General features: G+C 38.8%; 1 protein-coding gene across 3 annotated transcripts; it reads right to left on the reverse strand.

Moving 5' to 3' along the window:
* Nucleotides 1-1,311: 1,311 nt before the first annotated feature.
* YME1L1 (YME1 like 1 ATPase) lies at nucleotides 1,312-18,076 on the reverse strand. Of its 3 annotated transcripts, none has more exons than XM_062507135.1 (19): nucleotides 17,951-18,076; nucleotides 16,398-16,532; nucleotides 15,434-15,599; nucleotides 14,428-14,526; nucleotides 12,857-12,966; nucleotides 11,690-11,840; nucleotides 11,491-11,598; nucleotides 10,595-10,677; nucleotides 9,689-9,779; nucleotides 8,755-8,907; nucleotides 7,309-7,441; nucleotides 6,771-6,833; nucleotides 6,172-6,284; nucleotides 5,656-5,811; nucleotides 4,743-4,894; nucleotides 3,697-3,823; nucleotides 3,525-3,598; nucleotides 2,809-2,895; nucleotides 1,312-1,660 (listed from the first exon to the last, which is right to left on the reverse strand). In XM_062507135.1, the coding sequence occupies exons 1-19, from the start codon at nucleotides 17,978-17,980 to the stop codon at nucleotides 1,517-1,519; spliced, it is 2,175 nt and encodes a 724-aa protein (XP_062363119.1). In that variant the 5' UTR covers nucleotides 17,981-18,076; the 3' UTR covers nucleotides 1,312-1,516. The 3 variants fall into 3 exon arrangements, with proteins under 3 accessions (XP_062363119.1, XP_062363127.1, XP_062363135.1); XM_062507143.1 differs by having other exon boundaries at nucleotides 11,509-11,598; nucleotides 17,951-18,049; XM_062507151.1 differs by lacking the exon at nucleotides 14,428-14,526 and having other exon boundaries at nucleotides 11,509-11,598; nucleotides 17,951-18,049.
* Between the last annotated feature and the right edge of the window lie 4,738 nt (nucleotides 18,077-22,814).

The following is a 22,814-nucleotide window of genomic DNA, read 5'->3' on the forward strand; positions in this document are numbered from 1 at the left end:
GAAACATTTGGAAGTTCTCCCACACTGAGGATGCCATTAGAGAAAGCTGACAAAAACAGGCAAAAAGAAAGTTGATCTTGTTTTGAAAGGGGAAAAAAAGAGCATGTGTTCTTACTAAAAAACTAGGTTATAATCAAGCATTACACTCAAAAATTCTAAAATACTATGTTACATCTAGTTTTAGGTGTAGCTTCCTGCTTCTATTCACACTTATTGGCACCAGCCCAACTATTTTAATGTCCAAGTATGGTAACCCTCAAAATTAATATGCTCATACATGCCCTCTCTGCAACAGAAGCTTGTAATTCCACAACGCTACAACTGATTGTGCAGAAGGATTATCATCAAGATGCATTATTCTTAAAAAGCAGTTCCATGAGATCAGAGGAATACTTGGCATGTAATTGCTTCCCATCACTTCCACTTGACTGGAAACTGCTCGTTTTTCAAGACCCTTTTTTTTTTTGTATTTTCTTAGAATTTCCCAAGGTTTCTGTAAGGGTTGAAAGAGAAAGTTTTATTTCCCTACTTCTACCATAGAACAGAACTGGGAATGTTATTTGACACAACACATGCTTCAAACATTTTCTGAATTACTCTTCAGTGAGCAATGTTGTCCTCTTCAAAGAGATTATCTGTTGGATTATCAAACACCCATACATAGTATTAATAGAAACTAGTTCTGTAGAATCTTCAGCTGTGTAAAAGCACTGTCATCAAAACTGTCATCTGTCTACTGCAGTAATAAAAATTTTAAAAAACCTGTCAGCAGCACATCAGAGGTCACAGGTATTTCTCTTATCCCTGCTATGGTTCTACCCAAAACATGGTCCAGAGAGGCTTAGACACATTTAGCCTGCTGTTTTTGCACTAAAATTTCTCTCCCAGCCATACATGTGTGCATTTTAACCCCGCAAATACTGGAAACATGACACTAACATTTTTGTCTAGCATGGTGCTCCCACAATGTAGTTTGTTCGTTCTTTGAGATGTTTTGTTACATTTCTTAGTAAGTCTTTAATGGTGGTCTCTAACCTCAAACAGAGTATGAGCAATAGCTACATGACATACTGCTGCTTTACATCTCAGTCTGCTACTCTCCGTAACACATCCCAGAGCACATACTATGGGGTATCACTTCAAAAACACATGTAGCAGCATGGCCCAGGAAGCTGTGCCAACACACACCAGTGGATCTGCATGTTTTTCTTCTCAGCTTCAACACATTTGATTGAATCAAAATGCTGAATTAAACCCTGAGATTTATCCTTCTGAATAACTTCTTGTGCGAAGAGTATAAAGAGCAGAGGATGAGGAACTTGCTTTATTTTGTGTCTCATTTTCATGAGACACAACAGATAGATGAGTAACAGAAGCTCACAAGAGACAGACTAATATTAAAGTGACACTAATGCCATACACATATCAGGAAGAGAAAAAAAGGCTATGCTGCGTAGGACTACTGCACTGCTAGACGTACATTCTTCAAATTATCAGTTACATATCCCAGATGTTATCATCTTACTTCTAGTTTTTTCCCCTCTAGAACAATTTGGATTTCTTTGGCATCCAAAGTCTCATATTTCAATAAAGCTTCTGCTAAATTCTTGTGTTCTTTTGCATGAGTCTTCAGGATGTTCTTCGCTCGTTCATAGGAGTCCTAATTTGAAGAACAGGTAGAAGGAGATTTTAAGACTTTACAACAAAAACAACAGCAAGATTCCACTTTAAAAGTTGTTTCCAGGTAAATACAGCTGGAGACAAACATTTAAAGTTTTGCCTCACATTTCAAAACTAGCACAGCTCCTGACTCACAAAGCTTTAAAATACAACTGCCATAATTAATGAACGAAACACTTTATGCCAGCAGTGCATTTTGCACGAGTAGGGCTAAAAAAAAAAATTTAAAAAAGCAAACAAAATCCTGAGACAAACCTTAGTATTGTTACACGACTTTAAAAAGACTTACAAGATTTGAAAATTTCCTCATTTTTATAACAATTTGTTTTTGCACTATCAACAAAACCACAGCATTCACAGATTGTTCCTCAAAGACTGGCATTTTTTAGTATTTATAAAACTCAAAATACTATGTAGTTTCAGAAAGCTGAAAGCTACCAACTACTGAAAGTCACCAGTTGCTGCAAGTAGATGCACACTGCCAGCATTACCAGCTTCAACTTTTAGTTCTACCCTGGTAGTTCTCACAAGGCCAAGTCAGCTCAGACACAACTACAGCAAAAGCGTTACTCATTTAAATGTAAGTAATTCTCCTGCCTGTACCAAAGTAAGTCAGATTACCAGAACAGTAATCAGGAAGTTCAGTAATTATCAAATCTTACAAATTTCCCTAGGCATCTGACACTGATCACTGTGAGGAGCAAGATACTGAAGGCAACACTCTGCTCTGATACAGCCATTCCTGTGATTTTATACAAAATTACTTATCTTGGGAGTTATGAAATGTGAAAGTAACATAAAACATCCACATCTGTTCTAAAACAATTTGTAGTCATACTTTTCCTGTTAATTGAATAGGAAAAAATACAAATCCTGACCAAATATAAGAGAAGTGTTAAAGAGTATATTAAAGACCCCAAAGCCACCAACTTGATTTACACTGTGCATGACAATCACCAACAAGTTTTGATGTGCAGAGATTCAAAGTTGCAGCTACATTAAATACTTGGCAACATTTCCATCCACTTGTGTATTTTCACCAGTATACATTACTTAAATGAATTAAGCAAGCAAGCAGGTGTTCAATTCATCTCAGAAGTATGAGAGTGCAGGGGGAGAGGCTCTTACCCGTAGAAGTGTCCTCACTTCCTGTTCAATTGCAGACTGGGTTTCAGGGCTGACTTTCCCTGTATCACTGTAGGTCATAACACCAAGCTAAACAACAACAAAAATATCTTTATCTTGCCACTGCTGCAGTGATACACATAAAACTCTCTAATTAGAGAGTTTCAGCACTTACTGCTTCTGCAGGCAAACAAAATCATGAGTCAAATGCCTGCTGAAATGCTTTAAGTAGAAGCAAAACAAGAAGTCTATTCATCAACTATGTAGTTACTGGAGAATTCTGTTTCAGTAGGTCACAGTACAGATCCTAATTAGGCACTTAATTAAAAACCAAAACAAAATGCCTAGACTACTAATACTTGATGGACAATCAGTATGGCTAAAGAAGCTTTTAAAGAAAGTCTACAAAACTCACTGTTGTTACCCCTTTTGCCCTCCCAGACTCAGAATTATCCTCAGTTCCAAAATGTCTGGCTTTATTTTAAGTATTTCCAGAAGATGCTAATAATTTTCAAGACAATTTTCAAGTGAAAATCCTGTGGGGTAATTTTTTAAACTGTCATATATACAGATTTTTTTTCTAGTTGGTCATAAAGCTTAGTCTTTTTGTGAAAACTACTTATCCTAATCTCAGAGATCACTGACAGACAAATAGGCTTTAGCTATAGAACAGAACTTGGTTTTGCTCCATATAAATATTAAAGGACTGATTATATTACCTTCTCACTCATTCCAAATCGAGTCACCATCAGTTTTGCAATTTTAGTAGCATTGTCAAAATCACTGGAAGCACCTAGAGAGCAAACAGATCTAAGTTACATTACTGAAACCACATTAAACATGCCAGTCCAACAGCCTTGATCAAAAACTCTTAACTACCAATCAGCTGACCTGTTGTGATGTGATCACTTCCAAATATGAGCTCTTCTGCTACTCTTCCTCCCATACAGACATCCATCTGTGCGAGCAACTGGGATCTAGTTTCACTCCATCTGTCATTTTCTGGGAGCAAAGACACCTGTAACATACAGACCTGTGGTCAGGTAACAAAAACTGAAGAAGTATTGAAGTAATCTCAAAAATATTCTTGTTTATGTCTCAAGCAGATAAAGATTTTTGTAACACTTCACGTGCTCTGGCCTGCCTCAAGTATATGCATTCATCAGGATTGCTTGGAGATGCTCAGTGGAACCACTGAAGCAGCCCCCTCAGACCCTGAGTACCCCATCAACATGAGCAACTTACACCTACTGCCAGAAGAAACAGAACAACCCATTCTATCAGCTTCTCCTAATTTCTTATACTTGGATTAAGTACAAATCAGCTTGCCCAGAGAATTCAGACCAATGGTATTCATTAACTGAATACATTAACGTAAAGAAGTTCAACAGGAAGAGATATAATAGAAGTGTTTTTCTGTTCAAATGCTTGGTAGATAAAGGCAAAACTGAAAAACTTATGGATATCTATGCAAAAAACAAGACAGGTAACCAGTGAAGTTTAAAAAAGCCAAACCGAACAAAGAATTTGATAAAGAATGTCTGTATTAAAAGTACAGTTGAGCTTCTTTTTACCAGTCCTTTAGATATTCTTCAAAATTTTGCTTTAGGTGCTATTTCAACTGCAGCAGAGTCAAACAATTAAATTTCTCTTTCCTTGTACATGTAAACTGTTATACCAGTGCACGGTTATTTATTACAAAATTTAAAAAGAAAGCTTTTTATCACACAGAAAAGATGACCTTGTGTTTTCCGAGAGATTGCTCATAACTGAGTATTTCAACAGACTACAATATTCGTTAACATAATCACAGCAAGTACCATCATAACAAATTCCTGTACACCACCAAACCAACATAAAAATAAAACTAAATAAAGAAATATTAATAAACTAAATAAAAATTTAAAAATACTAAAAAAGCTAGAAGAAACACTCACATGTCCCAGTGTTGTTCCTCGTGTCATGATTGTGGCCTTGTTGATAGGCATTGCATCCTTGGTGTAATAGGCAATGATTGCATGTCCAGACTCATGGTAAGCTGTGATGGTTTTGTTCTTCTCATCAATTTCTACGCTTCTACGCTCAGGTCCTTACACAGAGGAACATCAAATTAACCTTTTTGTACAGCAGACCAACACAGTCCACACATTACATACACTCAGAGAACAAAGCAGCTGAGAAACAGCATGTGATCTAAGGGAAATAATACTTAACTGCAAAATGTTTATGAGTCAGATTTTCATGTCTAAAAATGGACCCAAACATATCCTACAGACAGGTTGCTTTTAAAGTAATAGATTTCAAATGCAGTCCAGGTATCTGAGAAAATTCCATTTCTTCACTCAAGCATGAACAGACCAGATTTATAATGGTTATATCGGAGATGTCTAAGATTTGTGCTACCACATGAGAAGTTAAACAGAAGTTCCAGGTTTCTGGTCATAGGTAGGGGAAGGGTAAGAAATCAAGCCTGTGTCTCCCTCCAGGCTCAAGTATGACATGCAGTATTTTTAACTTTAAAAATAGCATGGAATTTTAAAGAATGTATTCCATACTAGATTTTACATACTACTCTCTGGTCTCAAAAGGTTCTATTCAGAAATACCTAATAGGAAACTTTATTTGATTAAAAAAATCCATAGAAACAAAAAAAAAAAAAAATCCCCTACAGCCCCCTGCCCCGATAAGAAAACCAAACCAAACAAAAAAACAAAACCAAAAAAAGCCACAGTGGAACAATCCAAAAAACACCACCATAAAAACTGCTCTATTTCCCTGCAAAAGTCTTCATCACACAAGAAAAGCTCTGTGTATTTAATATACATGTATGTATTTTGTATAAAATCCTACCCATTAGAATTTTGTCCTTGGAGAATTCTAGCTCTTTCATGGTTACCATATCCTTTCCATCAACAGCTGCCTTTAAGGCAGCTTGATTTACAAGATTTTCAAGCTCTGCTCCAGAAAATCCTACTGTGCCTCGTGCAATTATTTCTGGATCAACAGCTGTAGGGGAAGAAAAAAAAAAAAACAACAAAACAAAACCATTTTGTTTATTAGAATCCATATTGCTCCTGAAATTTTAAGCAAGTATCATATTCTATTGAAAATTATGCATTAAACAAAACAAAAAGAAAAACAACCAACCAAACAAATCAGCTTTAAAATAAATTAAGCCTAATTCTCAAGAAACTACGAACTCTTAGGGACTAGAGAGAAACTACACACTACATATGAAAGAAATTTTGTGCTCTTTTTTGACACAGTAAGTGACAATTGCTGATGGAATAAAGGACTAATATGAGGGGGCTGATCCAGTATAAAAACTGTTACATAAAAAGATACTACAGTAAAGTATTTACTTACACGGGTCATACTTGATTTTATTAAGGTACCACTTGAGAATTTCTGTGCGACCTCTTACATCAGGCTTGGGAACAGTAACTTGCATGTCAAAGCGACCAGGACGTATTAGGGCACTAAAGGAAATGACAATTTAGTACATTGACTCAAAAATGTTGCAGTAAACTTACATATAAAAAGGAACAAAAATCCATTGCTGTTTGTAAAACTATCTACATAGATTATGTCTCATATATATATGCAAAAGATATGTCTCAGATACGCAAAGAATATGTTTTTCTTATCTGCTTGTAATAAGACAGATGAAAGATATTTATTGACAACTCATTTTAAAGGGTCTTTTGCATTTGAAAATTTTGCATTGTGAACAAGGAATGAAGCTTATGAATTTAGCTGAAAAACTTCCAGAAATTTCAAATGCTTAGAAACATTATTTCTCCATATTTAACTCTGCAACCTATTAAATGCTAAAAGCTGGTCAATACACATCCTTTCTAAGCTGGAAAACTCCAGCTATGACACTGTAATACTTAAAACTTCAGTTTTGTTGCAGGGTTTTTTGTACTACGTGATCTGTAAAACAAGCAATGCATTATACTCACTTGTCTAATGCTTCAGGGAAGTTTGTTGCACCAATAATAACAACACCTTCATTTGGTTTAAAGCTGTGTGGAAAACAAGGTATAAATTACTTTTTTTCTGGACACAGAATTTAAAAGTTTGTCAATAACTACTGCTACTAACCTCACTGGCCAGTCAAAACCATGCTTTCACAGTAAAACATGTGATCCAAGAATGACCACGCTTAACCCAGCAACTGGTTAAAAACATCAGATCTGTGTTAAGCTTCTTCCTTTAGATACATAACCACCCTAAAAAACCTGATAAACTATTTAAAATAAACAGCAGCTATTGCGCAAATACAACTCAAAAGCTTCTATACTCTTTACAATAAGTCCACTAATACTACCGTTGGCAGTACTGGAAAATGGCCATAAAAGCATATTAAATACATATCCTTAAAAGCATTACAAAAAATTACACAAAACTGCAAAGCCATCAAGAAGAAAAAGTACACACACATTTCCAAAATACCAGACAATCAAGCACCTTCTGTGCCCTCAGAATCCATATATTTACCCATCCATTTCAGCAAGGAGTTGATTAATGGTCTGTCTTGAATAGGGGTGCATTGGAGATTCAATTCTCTTCCCACCAACAGAGTCCAATTCATCAATGAAAATAACACAAGGTGCATTTGCTTTTGCTTCCCCTGACAAAAGGAAAATAGCAGAAGGAGCCTTGAACCACACAAAGAAACAGACAGGGTATCAGGTAGTTTACTGCTTCTGTTGGTCTCGGATTATAAAGTGTTCTATTAGACATCACCGAAACTGTCTTGCTTTTAGCCTAAAAAAAAGGAAATAGAATCTTGGTTCTCTCTATCTTGCTATTTCAAAACTGTACCTCATCAGCTTATTCTCATTGTGCTACAAAACATCACTAGTAAAATAAACTACGAAATTGTCACATTTTGTATGAACTCCCTAGAGGAGTTTATTTTATAGGCTTGGGTAGAGAATTTGCCTATTAAATAAAAACAGTATGAAATGTGATGAGTCTCAACACTAACTTACTTTAATAAAACTTGCTTGTTATTTTACAGTGAAGGGTTCACACTCAAGTTTACAAGTATTAAAACACAAAATAAAAATGCAGTAATAATTGTGAAGACCATCAATTGGTTCATGCATACCAGGACACAATTTATCTCATGCCCCAAGACATAGCTTTAACATTAATATTAATGTACAAGTCAGACATCTACACTTCCATAGTCAACATAAGGAAATATATTTTTAAGGTACTATGTGTATTATATTTTGCATCCCATCCATGTGAAGTCACATTTTTTCTACACATGCAAATTACTTTGTACATTGTATATATTTGACCCTATCAATCTTCCATTTAAGAGGAAAGCCGGATTTTCTCCTCCGCAATAATATTTTCACATTTAAAACAGGAAGTCTTTTCAGTGAAAGTTATAAATCTTAACATTAGTTCTGAAAGTTTTCTTATCATGCCCTTCATTCTGAGCTTGTTGATTGGTCTGAGAAAGGAAGTATCAGCTTATTATCATGTCATGATGACATAAAGCTTTAATTCAGAGTTAAAAAAAATCTAAACATGAGGGCAGTAATTGAGGTTTACACAATTTTTTAATCTTAAATTTACAATTTGAATTTACAATAATTTATGTACGACTAAGTAAGTTAAAACTACAAATACTCTTTGTTTTTATAGAACATTACATTTCTAATTAAATTACTACTTCTCTCTGCAACCATTGTAAAATCAGTTATAAGCTTAGCTATAATCTCATGCAATGGTTAGGGAGATTCTACAGTTAACTGATGCCCACAGAATTGTGACAGTTACCTACACAATTAAAGCTTTATTTGTTAGCCTCATACACTACTACTTTCCAGCAACCAGAATTGTAACTAATCAAGCCATGTAAACAACACTGAATAGTTAATCTTGCATGTGAGAAGACTTCAGAGCCAGGAATATTTAACTTACTGAACAGGCTTCGGATGCGACTGGCTCCCACACCAACAAACATCTCATCAAACTCCGACCCGGACGCGTAATAAAATGGAACATCAGCTTCACCAGCCACGGCCCGTGCAAGAAGTGTCTTGCCAGTACCAGGTGGTCCAACTAACAAAATGCCTAAAAGACAAACAAAAAAACCTCACCAAAACCACCTCATCCACACAGTCTTCTTATATGAGTAGTTTCTTCCATGCACTAGAAGAAATAATGTACACTTGGCTCCAAAAAGCTGTTAAGATCCCATTTCAGGTACTGCTCATTACTGCCAGCCGGAATGAGCTTCCTTGCAACAAATCTAGACACAATTTGATCCATATTTAAGCAACAAAGACTTGTCAGACCATCAAAACAGAATTCTGAAGTATTCTGCAGATTTACTGCTGAGTTTAGCAGCCGAACCCCTACCAATGCTTGCTTCAAACTGACATTTTCCTGGCTGTTTCTATGGAACCTTCTTTTTAAATTAAATCCTTCCAAGTAACTGTCTTTAAATAGTGTAGAGAACTAACAGCAAACAGATTTCTCCTATCTGTGCATTTCAGATTCACGTGAATTTCCACTATGATCTTAATCATTCTTTTACATGAAAACATTTGTTTCTAAACTAACCTAAAGCAGTTAGGAAGCACTAAAGGTGCTAAAAGCCGTAAGGAAGAAACAAAATGCTTTTAAAAGTTCAGTTAATAACCCCCCCTGCTTTACAGGACAAAGTACTATTATTTATTAGTTCAATAACTGAAGAAGGCACGCTAAATTTTGTCTAACCCAAAGATTTTCATTTGCATAATATATGAAGAAATAGTAAGAAACTAGGCTGTAAAATAGTCACTCAGTACAGAACATGCCTCACAGCCATGGCTACATAGGTTTTTCACTTCTGATGAGCAACAATTCTTACCTTTTGGAAGTTTACCTCCTAAAACAGTAAATTTGTGAGGGTTTTTCAGAAATTCCACAACTTCTTGCAATTCCTGCTTAGCTTCTTCAACCTGTACATGAAAAACATGCCACAAATACAACTAAGCATTTATAAATTGCTGCATGTTTTTGTAACTTTTGCATTAGAGATTAAGTCCTTAAGTGTATTGATCAAAAATACACTTTAATCTTTTTCTGTTTGTACCACAGAATTTGTGTGGATACCACTATTTAATTCAACCTATCCTACAACTGTTTGCAGGTCTACGCAAACAGTAAATTTAGTAACAGTGAAGGAATAACCAAACAATTCAAGACCAGATCTGACCTAAGAAATCAGTACAAAATTAACAATTCTACATAAAAATATTAGTCTTGTTAATTAAAGAGAGATTAATTCTATCTGTTTGTCCAAGGGGGAGGTCTTTATTTTGCCACTAATAATCAAAGAACAACTGAACAGAAAAAAAATAGAGGTATCCCATCAGCAGTGACACACCCACTTCTTTCTGGGAATCTCTGTTCTCCTGTCCAAACAACACTACTTGTGAAATATGCTACTAAGGGGGAAACAATCAACTGGCATTATCATCTTGTACCAATTAACTTCTGCACAAAGTAGTTAATATTGGTCTTTATGGCTGGTCATTTGCTACTATAGTCTTTAAAAATGTTATTCAACAAGTGGAGAGTGCACCTTTTATAAGATATTAAATGCCACAAAAATAAAGTAGAAAAAGTGGTTAAAACCTTCCTTCATCTTGCAGTGGCCAATGCATATAAAGCTTCAGCACATACAAAGACATTTCTTGAACAGACTAAGACATTCATTACGGTTAAACACCAGACTAAAACAAGAACTTGCGCACATTTTATTTGATCTTACCCCTTTAACATGTTCAAAGGTGACGTTTTTCAACTGGATTGGATCAACTGCTGCATCAAAGATACTTGATGTTCGAAAGCGTACTAAGAGCAAATAGCAGATGACGAACAACAAATTTACACACAATGTCATTTCACTGCAAGACTGAGTGCTGCACCTGACTGCGTGCCAGTAAGATACTGACCTTACACCTGCCCTTTAAACAGGGCATGTGTTCATTTACTAGCATCCAGCAGGAATAAATTTATGTTTTAAAAAAATCTTTAAAATATATGCAATTAATTCAGTGATACGCTTTTTAGTCATGTGTAGTACAGAAAGCTCTTCATCCACAAGCATATACACAAAGCCAGAACTTCTCTCTCAGTGTTTCTATACATACCCTAACTTTCTTGAAACCCAGGTGATAACTTAGCATCAAGCTGACTGTCACCAGTTACAGTAGCTCAGCCTTTTGACTGTTCCACTATTTCCAATAGATTTAAGATGGCAATTTAGCAATGCAAGTTCCTAGTTGCTATAAACTAGGCTGTGATTACAGACTGAAAATTCAAACCATCTTGCCTACAGCTGATCTAGATAACACATCATCTAAACTGAAAGTCAAATACATAATTGGTGACCAGTCTGACTTATCTGGTTCCATGTAACTGCTTCAGCAAAATAAATAAAGTAATTATACTGACAACAGAACATTTTTGTCTTCATAAATGTTTTGTCACACTGTCATCTGAAAGGCTGTAGCCAGAAGCAGTAAATAACTCTTAGGGTAACTTTTCAGCATACTAATAAAAACCAATCATAATAAAAAACAATCAAACATATTGAATTTATGCTAAACCTGCTGAAAGAAACAACATAAGTGAAAACAGTGTGGGAAAAAAAAGTTAACTAACCAGCATCAGAAAAGGAACCTTTCCCAGGTAAAAATGACGAATATATAGCAAGATAAAAACAAAGAACGAAGAGAAAGAAAGAAAGCAAACGTGATCTTCTTAAGGAATCTGTAAAAGAAAATAAAAACATATTTAATACGGGCTAAAATTAACTAATTTCTGATTGCAAAGTCAAGATATGTAAATTAAAACAACTTACCAAGTGTTTTTTGCAGGAATACCTGTGCTTTCAAAAAGCCTTCTGCAAAACCAGTTTTAAAAGCATCCTGGTGTGCCTCTGGGATGTTTTTTGTTTTCATTAGTGTGTCTAAGTTTTCAACATCAATTCGTCGCTTCCTCAGGATAAAACCCTGCAATATTTTCCAAAGCAGTGTTAGTATACACCAAGTTTTCATACACAGTTAACTTACCACCTGGCTAACATGGGTGATGGGAAAAAAAAAAAATTACAACAGCACGTAATTCACATGCTATTGGATTAGTTAAAGGGTACAGGCCAGTAGCTCGAGTGTGGAATCCCCATTGTTTGAGCACAGGCATTCCCATTTTTGCTGAGCAAATCTGTTTTGGAGCCCTCATGGATCCCAGTTCCACACTGAAAATGCAGCCCAAGACAGATCTGTACACAGCCACTTTGTTTACTAGATTCAGTGGGACATATTGGCTAAAGCTTCTTGCTTTATTTCTTATTGCAAAACATCTTTGCAAGTATCATTCTGATGGATCTTAAGCAAATACATCTCATATTCTCTGTCAAATTTCAGAGCAGCACTGCATGGAGTTAGCTCTGGTTTATCTTCATCTACAGTACACCTAGTCCACAGATTAAATAAATCACATATGCCTAGAAGAAGGGAAGAGTTCAAAGGTAATTTACACACACAGTAAAATGAAAAGCCTTAATTAGCCTGACATCCGTAAAACCGATTAGAAGCAAAGAGTACCCAGGTTAACTTGGTTTCCTTAGTGCTTTGGATAATTACCTGCTGACTTGAAAATACACATTCTTGTATGTTAAACTAGCTGCATTTCTGCTTAAAGAAATAAATCCTTGGACTTGAAGCTATTTTTAATTTATATTGTTTTAGAAACAGAATATAAAGAATTTTATTTCTACAGTTAAAACCATAGTTATATGCTGAAACTGTTCTTCTGAAAGTTCAAATAATCTCATTACTGGTGATATACGAAGCAAATATATGCAGTAATAAGAAAAAAATAATACATTGCCTTTAGCTCAAGTTTTAGAGCTAAGAAATTTTCCATGCTAGCAAAAGAAAGCACCCCTGGTAAATTCTGAAGGTTTATTCAAGAGAAAGAGACGGTCTGAGTAAGCCCAAACCAATTTCATGTTACTTGTATGTACCTTCAAAATTGAAGAAAATGAACTTTTGGTTTCTGTTAATTGTTCAGATGTTGACTGCAGACGTCTTGCTCTTGATCTCAGAGTCTTAAAGTTCCGTGTCTGTATGTAAACTTTACATAGCAAGAATAAACAGATGTTAAAACCTAATCATTACTATCACTACCAAGAAAACGTCTTAAGAAATTTCAGAAACTATTATATGAAAAAATATGGAATATGATCTTCCCAACATATCCACTCTACTGTAAATGGATAGTTACGTGATCACAAACCCTATGTGTAGTCTGACCTTGCAAACAAGCCTCTAACTGTTTCACATAAAATTTCACATTAAAATAATCTGGGTTCATGTTGTAAATTATAGCTAATTGGCCAACTCAGGGAAAAGAAGACATTCAGACAATTAAATCCAGGCAGGCTGACAAACATGAAACATTCAGAAGCAAATCCAGAAGGATGAGAATAATACTTTGTGAGATCTGCTGATAAGGTGCCCTGAGGAGATCTGGAACAGCTTCAGTGTGTTGTTAACTTTGGAAGTGACAAAAGAAATAAGACCATTTAATTACAGTGATCTTGTGGCACTCTAAGTCAACTCTTACCACATGAGAAACCTTGTGATGGACATTTTACCACAAGCCAAAAATGTTTTTCTTCTTTCACTACTATGTTTTAAAATAAATAACAATGCCAGTCAATTAGATTGTTTTCATTAAGCTTTTCATTATTCTAGAATAGCACCAGATAAAAAGAACTTCTGCAGCTGACCCTTGAGCCCCAGTCAAAAAATATCTAACATTTGACCAGGTAGTCCTGGACCTTGTTCAACCTCAGTTTTGAAAATCTCCAAGGATTAAGATAACAAAACTTCTCCAGACAATCTGCTTCAGAGCTTAGCCATTCTCATTGTGAAAATTTTCAAACAGGTTTTATTTTATTTGCTTTTACTTGGAATTGTTGCCTCTTCTTTGAAGTGTATGTGAGAAGGGCGACTGATACGGATCCAACTGCAATTGGATCACTCCTTGCCTTCTATTCTGCTAACTAAAACCTCAGACCCTTCAGCTTCCCCCCTGTATGAAATGCTTAAAAATCTGCACCATTCCTTGTGACCTATCACTGGGCTATCTCCATGTTGTTAGCATTTCTCTTCACCACAGGATACAAACATAGATATATACCTAGAGGTAGCATCAGAAGAACTGAATTTATGACAATACCTGAACTTCCTGAACTATTGATTGCGTTTTCACTAATGCTTCCAGTCACCAAAAATTCAACTGGATGAGTACTGAATTCAGCACATTCATTGATTCAAAAATAGTCAGTTCACCAGTGGTCTTTTAAGATTATGATCCACAAATACTGACAATTTGGAACAACATGGTGTTTACTAAATTCTGGAAACACACTACTCAAGTGCACAAAATAACTTCAAGATTTAAAGTGTTAATTCTGACATAAGTTTCTCCTGGAAGCTTACTGGTATTTCCCGAGTGTGCCTCTACAAAAAAATGCAAAAATATTTTTCCAGAATAGACAGATTCTACAGAGATTAAAATGCTTTATACCTGGCCAACACCGAACATCCGAACAGAAATTTTGGAGGGGATTAGGATGTTGTCCATACAAACAAGATGAGCGTAAAGCACTGAAAACATCCACAAAACCTGCAAAAAGATACAACATAGTGTAAATACACCCTACCTTAAATGGCAACTCAACATTAATTCTTGCACAGTTTGTGGGTTTTTTTAGTTTAAATACTAATTCTACTTCACTACAGTACTCCAAGCATCTTTAATTAAACAAATTACCAGAAGAACATCAATCAAAACTTTGAAACATTTCCAACTATTTGTTTGCTTTCATGCAATTGTCACTGAGCTATTTTTGTGAATCTCACAACACAATGCAATTTAATTTTTTCTCTAACAGCAGCCCTGCACTATTATTCTTACCACTCCTTCTCTCTACTACAGTATTATATAGGCAGAATCTCAAATGCCAGCTATATACTTCTTTTTCTAATACATGATTAAGCATCTGCAATGGTCTTCCTTCATTTTAGACTATTTCCAACAAAACATCTTCACCTGCAAGGAACCACTCTTGTTTATTTCAGCAATGAAAAAATCTACATGGAGTGTTAATAGCTTGCCACTGTGAATTCCTTTCTAATTAATTACTCTGCGTAACATTGCTTCAAGCAAAAAATTGATAAAAATGTAAACTGGAGATGTCTGTGACGTAAGTAGATTAGCAAAATCTAATGTCCTGGTGAAACAAACTGGTAGAAAAATTCACAGCTCAGGCTCATCAATAAGATGCATCTTTACTACAGCTGAGTTCAGAAAAGTTTAACAGCAACCACCTTGAAATCTGAAGAAACAATTTGTTGAATTTTCTAAATTTTCCAAATTTACAGAGAAAAGCTATATACAATAAAAATACATTAATACTCTTTTCATCATATATGTTTAACTATAAATTATCCACTGCACAAGAGATTAAACTAAGGACTAACTGTATTCACTTTTATAATTTAGCGCTCATAAACACTTCACTCAAACATACCATGCTTATTTTCAAAGAAGGACTGAGCAGAGATGTACGACGTGTGCCACTGTGAGGAGACTCTGTTTTCTGTATAGTAGCCAGGAAGTAGCCTATTCACCAACTCTCTAAACTGGTTAGTTTTCAAATCAGACAATCCCAGATCTCTTAAATTTTTAAATACAGACTGAAAAATAGAAATAAATGTTCAAAATTTACATAAGATTACCCTAGGGGAAAAAAATTCCCAGTAGCATCAGAAGCAAACACAGACTGAATAAAATCAAACCAACCAAACCCCACAAAAAACCAACAATGGAATCACAACACAGTGGTGAGCAGTACAACTCATGCTGATTGCCACAGTTCTGCAGTTACTGAGAGATTCCATGGTTTCCCTCCCAAAAAAGTGCTTAGTTACAAAACTTGTAACAAATCAGCTGAAAGAAAAGTGGCAATATCTAATACTACTTGGCACTGTGCTTAAATTTGCAATGTCAAAAGCAAGAAACACCCAATGATAATGAAAGATATTTTAACAGAAAAATAGAACATGAAAAGATGCCATTTAATCTCTCAAAAACCTTCAACACAGCCCCCATTTTCTCACAAGCAATAACACAAAGCTTGCTAAAACTCAGAATAAAAAATTATAGTTTATTAACAGAAAACTTACTGCTACTTTACAGAAAAGAACCATTAAACTAGAAATGAAAACAAATACTTTCCTCATTTGCAAAGAACTACTGAGACAAGTACCAGCTCTTCTTTTTAATGAAATACTGTATTTTTGTAGAATCCTTACTGGCAAAACATTGACTGACTGCAGTTCTGCCAAAAAGATACATTCTGCATGTTAACACCCTGTTTTGTTTAGTCACATTACATTATTTTATAGACCAGTCAAATATTACATTCACTTAAAATGTCATTATTCAGATCTAATAGCAATTAAACCATCACTTTTTCCAAAGGTTTTTTGTACCTCACTCTTCTTCAGAGGATCATGCTCGGGGGAGGTGTCCCTCTGGACAGGCTGTATGGATGCTTTGCTGACAGAAGTTGTGGAGCTTTTTGGTGAATGAAAGGCATTGATAAGGTGACTCAGAGGAACAGTAGCCTGGAAAAAATTAGATAAAGACTTAGGCTTGCTTAAACTATTTAAACGTACTTCTGTTCCAAACTCTAACTTATAATTGCATATCATGTACACTGCCTTTTAACTGATGACTTAATTATAAACCACATTATCTTCAACACTGCAGTGTTAGCTGATACCTCTTTTCAAAGAGAAAAAAAACAAAACATGTATGACAGATTAAAGCTCGTATTTTCATCTCTAAAGCAATACATGAATTATGTATAATTTTTATTGCATTAGTACAAGCTATTCCCAAATGTTGCCTTTATGTTTTCTTCCTTGGGACCATACTTTCAGCTAAAGGATCAAAGAAGCCCAGGTGCACCACCTATCAGGGGTCCTCCTCTTAACACATGACTACATCTCTTGTGAATGTATGGGACAAGTAACTCCAGCAGTTCTGAGCCTCCTGAGACTCAGTACACATCACAAGGAAGGAGTTAGGACACAACCCTGGCTGCTGGAATGATCCCTAAGTGACAAGCAGGTATTGACCTGATTGAAACATCATCGAGTATGTCTATGAATGTCCTTCTGCAAGGGCTACCATCTTTGTGCTGACTAGACAAAAGATCAAGAGAGACAATACTGTGAGACATGAAAATTGCCTCATAATTAATTGTCCAAAGTTGTAATTAGACTCAAGAGTTTGTGGTAAAACCATGAAGCCTCTAGAGGTCAAAGCCAACATCCCAACCACTAAACAAACTTTCCATCTGCATTTCCCACTCTGGCGAAATGACACATTCCTAGAAACATACAACAAATTCTTCCACTTCTCTAATGAAAACTTTAAACACACTCTCCATGTGGAAAGAACAATGAAATCCCATTGTGGAATCAGACTATCACACACTAATACAAAACTCAAAAATAAAACCAAAACCACTGGGTCAGATCAAATGCCATAAAACTCACAGTCCCATCAGACTCACTGTCTAATTATCGATGCCTTCCCGATTGCGTTCGGACTAGTCTGTGTAACAAATTACCGACGGTTTTCCCTCCGCCAACTCTTCTAAATCGTTTCCTTTTGGCTTTCACAACAACCCGTTAACAGCGTAGTTTAACTGTAGCAACATACGTCACCACCCCTTGCTTCTGCCACAAAAACAGACACTAAAAAGCGCCATCTAAGGTTATTTCATCGTTTCAGAATGCTTTTAGTCTTCACAAGCTTTTACTGTCGTCGTCCCCCCAACCGCCGTCTCCTCCATTTATTTATAATTTTTGTCGATGCGGCCCCGCTGACGCCCCAAGCCCCGGGAACGTGGCAGGCAGGAACTCGGCTCCGACCGCCTCCCCCCGGACACGGAGCGAGCCCCCGCCGGAGAGAGGGCCCGGGGCGCGGCCAACCGCGCACCGCACCGGGCCGGAGCGCCCCGCCAGCCACTCACCTGGGGCTGCACGGTGGAGAAGGAAAACATCCTCCCGGCAGGGCCGGCGGCGGCCGCAGGCGCCTCTTCCGCCGCCCAGCCCAGCCGCAGGAGCCCGTCCGCTGTGGCCGCCGGCGGCTGAGGAGGCCCCGCGGCTCCGCTCCGGGAAATGTCCGCCCCGCGGCCGCACCGACCGGGCCGAGCCGCCCCGGAAGCGGCGGGAGCCCAAAGAGCTTCCGGGCCGCCGCTGCCCCGCGCAGCCGCCGCCGCCAGGCGGAGGTGGAAGAGGGGAGCGGGGACAGGCGGGGCCGGGTCCCCCCCGGTGGTGGCGCAGCTGCCAGAGGAACCTGCCCCTGCTCGGTGTCATTGACCCCCGAGTGTTGTCCGGAACGCGGGCTCGTTAAGCGGCGCGCAGCGCCAATTCGCACACCCAGGCGAGGTATTTCTAATTTTTATTCTAGTTTGCACAAAGTAGGGACGTAGGCGGTGGCCCACGAAAGGCTGGCTTACCAATCACAAATCTTGACACTATACATTTTAAGAATGACATCAGCATTCAGTGGTTACAAATTACATAAGTCCTTTGTTAACTAGACTTCAACCCCGTATTTGCCAGCTACATGTCTCGCTTCTCATGCTAAGCAGTCTGTAGGTGCAGTTCTTCCTTCCATTTGAGTCTGGCGTCCGTTTGGAGCTGGTGGTCAGGGTCTCCCACTGCCAGAATTACCTTCCCCAGTTACTGCTCAGTCCTGTCTTCACTCCTGGTGGCTCATCCAGACAGCCCATTAGTCTTGGGATTGTCTTTGCTTTTTCTTAAAACAAAATATTAGCCAAGTGTATGATGTTGCTAAAGCAATGGAGGATAGGGAGGTGATTTGAGACAGCCAGCACAATTTCACTAAGGGCAAATCTTCGAACAACTTAATCGCTTTCTATGATGGAGCAATTATACCAGTGGATAAGGGAAGGGCTACAGATGTCATTTACTGGACTTCCATAAAGGCAGGTTTGGGGGGGTTTATTAGCATTTTCTTTCACCTGACTACTGCTCTTCAGTGAAAGTGCTACCTCACACAACTTACACTGCTGTGGATGAACACAGCCCCACTGCTGCCTCCCCCTGCCACTAGCACTCTCAGGATCAAAGTCACGTAGCTAAGCTTGCTGATTTGGCAGAAACCTCACCTGACAACAGCAAAAAAAAACTAAAAGGTCATGAACATTTACCTAGATCCACTCCATGAAGCAGTTTTCCATGTAGCTGTACAATGGCTCTTGCTGCCTCGAGGGGAATGGAGAGAAGGTGTTACCCTGTCTCCAGTGGGCTCAGGCTGTAGTGGAATACATGCTCCTGATGCGCTATCACTGCTGGCAAACCTGATGTGTGCCCAGGGTGTCAGCGCAAGAAGCAACCCCCCTTCTCTCAGCTGGATTTTTCCACTGGCATTGCAGCTGGTGAGATACAACTAAACTAATGTTGCAGAGTTAAATGACAAACACGGTCAAGAATAAATTGTATTTAATACCATTACAAAAGCTAACTTAAAACGTGTTTTCTGCATTTGCTCATTAAATTGCACATATTGCTGGGATCTGTGGGAGAGCAGCTCTTCACGAGTAAGGGCTCTGTGAGCAGGGTCAGATTGTAAGTGATGTATCGTGGAGCAAAACAAGGGCCTAATGACTACTCTGCAGTGTGAAAGTAGACCTGCAGTTGTGCACTGACCTCTGCAGCGATAGCTCTTTGCTGATGCACAGACTGCAACACAATAATTATGATCCCTGTGAACGAAACAGGAACAGCAGTGCATATGTGAAACCAACATAAAAGTAAGGCAAGGGTTAAAAAAGTGACCTAGAACACAGCTGAGAGCAGTAAAACTGGTAAACACTGAGGGCTGTGCTCTGGGAACAGGAGGATGGCAGCTAGGTCAGAGTACACTGTAAATGCCATCCCTGCCCCTGCTGTCACAAGAGGGAGGCAGAATGTAGCCATGGAGGAAAAATAAGGAAACAAATCGTGGAACAACCGTGCCTAAGATAAATGGCAGATGAAGCAATCAAGAATTGGTGGGAATAAACCGATTAATCTGACTCCTGATCAGAACAGACCCACCCAGGGAGTGGTTTGCCACCACTAGCCCAGAGAATGCCGAGAGACAGCGAGGGATGAGCGGCAGCAGTGAGAGCTGGACAGGGTGTGTTCTGTGGCACACCAGTCCTCCTGGCTGTGCCGTTTGGATACAGGTCTTGGAGCTATCAAGTGTGCAAGTGTGAGAAAATTGTATAAAATTAGAATATCCTTGAGTTGGACGGGACATGTCAGGAACATTGAGTCCAACTCCTGTCCCTGCAAAGGACACCACAACTATCACACCCAGGGTTACCTTGAACTTAGATGGCAGTGAAGCATATGAGAAAAATGATAACGTGGACCCAAAGTCTTGTTTCTCTCTAAACAGATATTCGAATTCCTTGATGCCTCACACCAAGCTCTGTTGAATTCCTACACCTTCAAGCCTCCCATGGGACTGGGGGGACAGTACTTGCTCATAACCAATTACAACCTAGAGCCAAGCAGAAAAGCCTAGATGCCGACCCGAGCAGCGATCAGGCGGCCCGGAGGAACGGTGTTTTGTCGCGGACACGTTCTGAGGGCGGCACGGGACGGAGCTCCGGGCCCCTCCGTGCCCGCGGTCTCGCGAGAGCTCGCGCTGCCGTTGGTGACGGCGCGGGCGGGCGGGGCCGCTTTGAATCGCGGCGGGCCCGGGGACGGGCGCGCCATGACACCTGAGCGGCCCGAAGGGGAGCGCGGCGATGCTGCTGGCCCCAGCGCCGTCACAGCCGCCGGCCCGACGCGCGTCGAGGTCCCCCGGCCCCCCTCCATCGAGGAGTTCACCATCGTGAAGCCGATCAGCCGCGGCGCCTTCGGGAAAGTGTACCTGGGCCGCAAGGCGGGCCGGCTCTATGCCGTGAAGGTGAGGCGTCGCCGGGGTCGCGGCGCTGCTGCCGCCGAGCAGCCCCACTGGGGACAGGGGCGTCCCGAGGGGACGGGGAGGCCTGGGCCCGGTATGAGCCCGGGGCCTCGGGGCCGGCCGCTGCTCCTGCGCACCCGGTGCCGTGGGATGCACTGTCCGCACGGCTGTGCCCCGCTCTTCCCCCGCTGAAGTCCTGGAGGGTTATCAGGGAATCTCTGATAACCACAGCTGCTTTTATAAGTACTTTAAATAAGGGGGAAGATTGACAAAAACCTTGCCAAGCGGCAGAGCGCTGTTGGCTTCTCGCCTGTTGCCGTAAGTGAGCCCCCTCAGCTGCTGCGCCTGGCGGAGGCTAAGGCACTGCCTCTGAGAGACAAGATAGGATAAATTATGAAAAACGTTCATGCTGAGTAAGTATTTTTTAAAAAAACCGACAGAAACGTGTTGCGTTTTCTATGTTGTTACACAGAGGACTAAAATCTAGGCTTGTCATTAGTAAGAACTTTACCAATTATTTGTGCAAACTTGACTTAGTGATTAAAAGGATTATTACAAGCGACATAGTACACAAAGAATAGGAAGCATAAAAACAGTCATGCAAAATAGGTGTTGCTCTGCAGAGCTACATGACTCTATGCTGTTTTATTATGAGCATTTTGAGCTTAAGTCATTTGTGTGCTCTGTTGTGTTTTTCAGGTGATGAAAAAAGCAGACATGATCAACAAAAATATGGTTCACCAGGTGCAGGCGGAGAGGGATGCACTGGCTCTCAGTAAAAGTCCTTTCATTGTGCACTTATACTACTCACTTCAGTCAGCAAACAACATCTATTTAGTGAGTAAAAAAAAGGCTGTGGCATTTTATGATAGTCTTGAAAATTGAGTAGTAATAGTAGTGTAGTAATATCTCAAAACATTTTTGTAATGGTATTCCTTAGTCTCTTTTACATCTTTTTCACAGTGACTGAACAAGTAAAATATTTCTCTTCCTCTAGTGTCTTTGGGCTTTTTCTGCCCATGTTCCCCTTCTGTTACAGGAGAAACTTTCCTAATAGCTACTCTGTCTTAGAAATATGTAGAAATCTTAGGAAAAACAAGAAACCATTCTATTCCAGCAGAAGCCAAGTGATTGGAGGATACTCCATAGGTCACTTAAAGGAAATCTATTTTACTTATTGCCAGTGCTCAAATTTTGTTATGGTTTATGGCCTATGTGACGATGATAACTGAGTGGCAAAACAAAATGCTAGTCCTCATAGAGCGCTGTGGAGCACAGCAGGACTTGTGTATAGGTTTATATACTGCCTCACATAAGGATTCAGACTGTCTGCAGAGGGTCTGGCACAATTTGTGTGGATTGCTGTAAGCACACACAGGGAACAGCTTGATGAAATTCTGAGACAAGGTTGCTATGCACTCCTACAGTGCCTTTTGAGTCTAAACAAAGGCTTCTTTTTTTGGAATCTCTGAACTGCTGAATGGAGTAGAGGACTTCAGGGTGAAGGATTTGTAAAGGAGATGCTAGAACCATGTCTCAGTATGTGTGTGTATATATATGTGTTTATGTATTTGTGGAAGAATACTTTGTATTGGAATATAAGTACTGGCGAGATTTCCTGACCAAAACCCCGTAAATGCATTCTTGATATCAAAGAGTGAGTTTCAGAAGCCCTGCTGCCTTCTCTTTTATTTTGAATACGACATGGGTCATCATAATGTGTCTGCATAATGGTTTATTGGGTGTGTGTATTTTTTCCCCACTCTTTTTCATGTGTTTTAAATGCACAGTAACTCCCACTGTTTGCATTTTTGACAATTTTTACTTATTTCACAAAGCTCAGGTCTGAATTTAATATTGTGTATAAATGATTGCAAGATAAGTATTGAGATACTTTTGATTTGTATAGA

This window comes from Cinclus cinclus, chromosome 1 (assembly GCF_963662255.1).
Source record: "Cinclus cinclus chromosome 1, bCinCin1.1, whole genome shotgun sequence".
Lineage (NCBI taxonomy): Eukaryota > Metazoa > Chordata > Aves > Passeriformes > Cinclidae > Cinclus > Cinclus cinclus.